This window comes from Triticum aestivum, chromosome 5A, assembly GCF_018294505.1.
Source record: "Triticum aestivum cultivar Chinese Spring chromosome 5A, IWGSC CS RefSeq v2.1, whole genome shotgun sequence".
Lineage (NCBI taxonomy): Eukaryota > Viridiplantae > Streptophyta > Magnoliopsida > Poales > Poaceae > Triticum > Triticum aestivum.
This window is the reverse complement of record NC_057806.1, coordinates 109,097,252-109,099,082: the sequence shown is the minus strand read 5'-3', so window position 1 is coordinate 109,099,082 and position 1,831 is coordinate 109,097,252. Positions and strand designations below refer to the sequence as shown.

General features: G+C 56.5%; 1 protein-coding gene across 1 annotated transcript; it reads left to right on the top strand.

Annotated features, from left to right (window-relative positions):
- The first annotated feature begins 264 nt into the window (after positions 1 to 264).
- LOC123106671 (CASP-like protein 4C1) lies at positions 265 to 1,510 on the top strand. The gene is made up of 2 exons (XM_044528765.1): positions 265 to 629; positions 758 to 1,510. Exons 1-2 carry the CDS (start codon positions 321 to 323, stop codon positions 995 to 997), a joined length of 549 nt encoding a protein of 182 aa, XP_044384700.1. The 5' UTR covers positions 265 to 320; the 3' UTR covers positions 998 to 1,510.
- Positions 1,511 to 1,831: the final 321 nt, after the last annotated feature.

Here is a 1,831-nt window from a genome sequence, read left to right as displayed (position 1 = left end):
TTCGTACGTGTGGCGGTGCTCAAGTGGAAAATTAGATAGCATCACAAGCTCCGAACAGGCCACATTGATGGCGCCATTAATTCACTCACATGTCCACACCTAACACCTCGCCACACCTGGCCATGGCAGCTCGGCTTTACACAACCTTTGGCTCATCCGAGCCTGCCGTGTGGGTCCGACGCTCCGCCACGCTCCGCCACGTCGGCGCCTAAGGCTCGCCTCTCCCGTGATCACAGGCCGTCTATAAAGCCGGGAGGAGGCTACGTGCCCAGCTCAGGACGCCCAGTCACCGTCGGATGAGCTGAGCTGAGGGTGTTCGGATGGCGTCGCCGCTGCGTAACGGGGATCAGGCGGCGGCGGGGGGACGGAGGAAGGAGTCGAGGCGGCTGGGGACGCTCCTCCTGGTGCTGCGGGTGGCGGCGCTGTGCTTTAGCCTCGCGGCGGCGGTGTTCGCGGCGACGGACGGCGCCGTGCTGCGGCTGGCGCCGTTCAGGTTCCTGCTGGCGGCGAACGCGATCGTGGCGGTATACTCGGTGTTCGAGGTCGCCGCGGCGGCGTGGGAGGTGGCCAAGGGCGCCACGCTGCTCCCGGAGGCCTTGCAGCTCTGGTTCGACTTCGGCCACGACCAGGTAACCAATTAACCAGCGCCTACTTGCTGTAATTACACGCAAGTTGCATCTGGTCGATCGATCACACACATGGAGTTGGTTAACTAATTTCGGAGTTGTTCATTCGATCGTGTGTGCGTGCGCTGCAGGGTTTCGGGTACATGGCGCTGGCAGCGGCGGCGGCGGCGGCGCGGGAAGCGGCGTTGTGCGGCGGAGGCCAGGAGCGGAATATCAGCAGCACGGCGTGCCTGCAGGGCGACATCGCCGTGGGGCTCGGGTTCGCGGCGTTCGCTTTCCTGGCGCTGGCGGCGCTCGCGACGGGGTTCCGGCTCGTCCGCTTCCTCGCCACCGGTTCCCGGCTCCCGGCGGGGGCCTCCTCCCCGTATTGACCGGCGCGCGTGGGGCCATGGAGCATACTTTCCGTACGTAGTAGCTACTCGTGCGATGAACTGATCGGAGTGCGGCTAGCCAGAGCACTTCGATTCTTCGGTGGTTTTGATCGATCGGTGGGGTGATTATTACAGTATGCACTACGCTTGATTAGCTCGACAATATTAGATGGATGTGTGTGATGTGTACGCAAGATTCTGCGGGATATACCAGTGAAACATAGGAGGTGCATGACGAGTGTGTTTTTTCATTTTGGGTTTGCTATATCTGGCCGGTGGGACTCACCCTCGTTCTTTTTTTTCTGGGGATTTTTTTGCCGAGAATTTGGGGAGCTTCATCGGTAATTACATTCGATTACAATTAGCCCTGAAGCTGTAATAAGAAAGGATGAACGTTCGTGTGGCCAGGAAACCAACAAGGAACGTGCCTGCTTAGCACAAAGTTCCGCCACACTGTTACCATCCTTGGGACATGTCTAACAGAAAAACTAAAACTTGCTGATTTTCCCTCTATTTCATATAAGATAGATGCCACAATTGATCAAGAATTATAACGCGAAGATCAAAGGTTAACAACCTCTAAGCAATCCACTTTCATCACCACGTGCGAGAAGCCTCATAGTTGTGCAAAAATAACGCCTTTTCGAAGTGCCATGACTTTGGCAATAACTAGATCACGTGCGAGAAGCCTCATAGTTGTGCAAAAATAACGCCTTCTCCAAGTGCCATGACTTTAGCAATAACTAGATCAGTGACCCCATCGAAGGGTTTACTCCAAGCTTCCGTGAAGGATAGATGGGACCGAGTTGCACCAACTCCTCCTCTTCCACACCG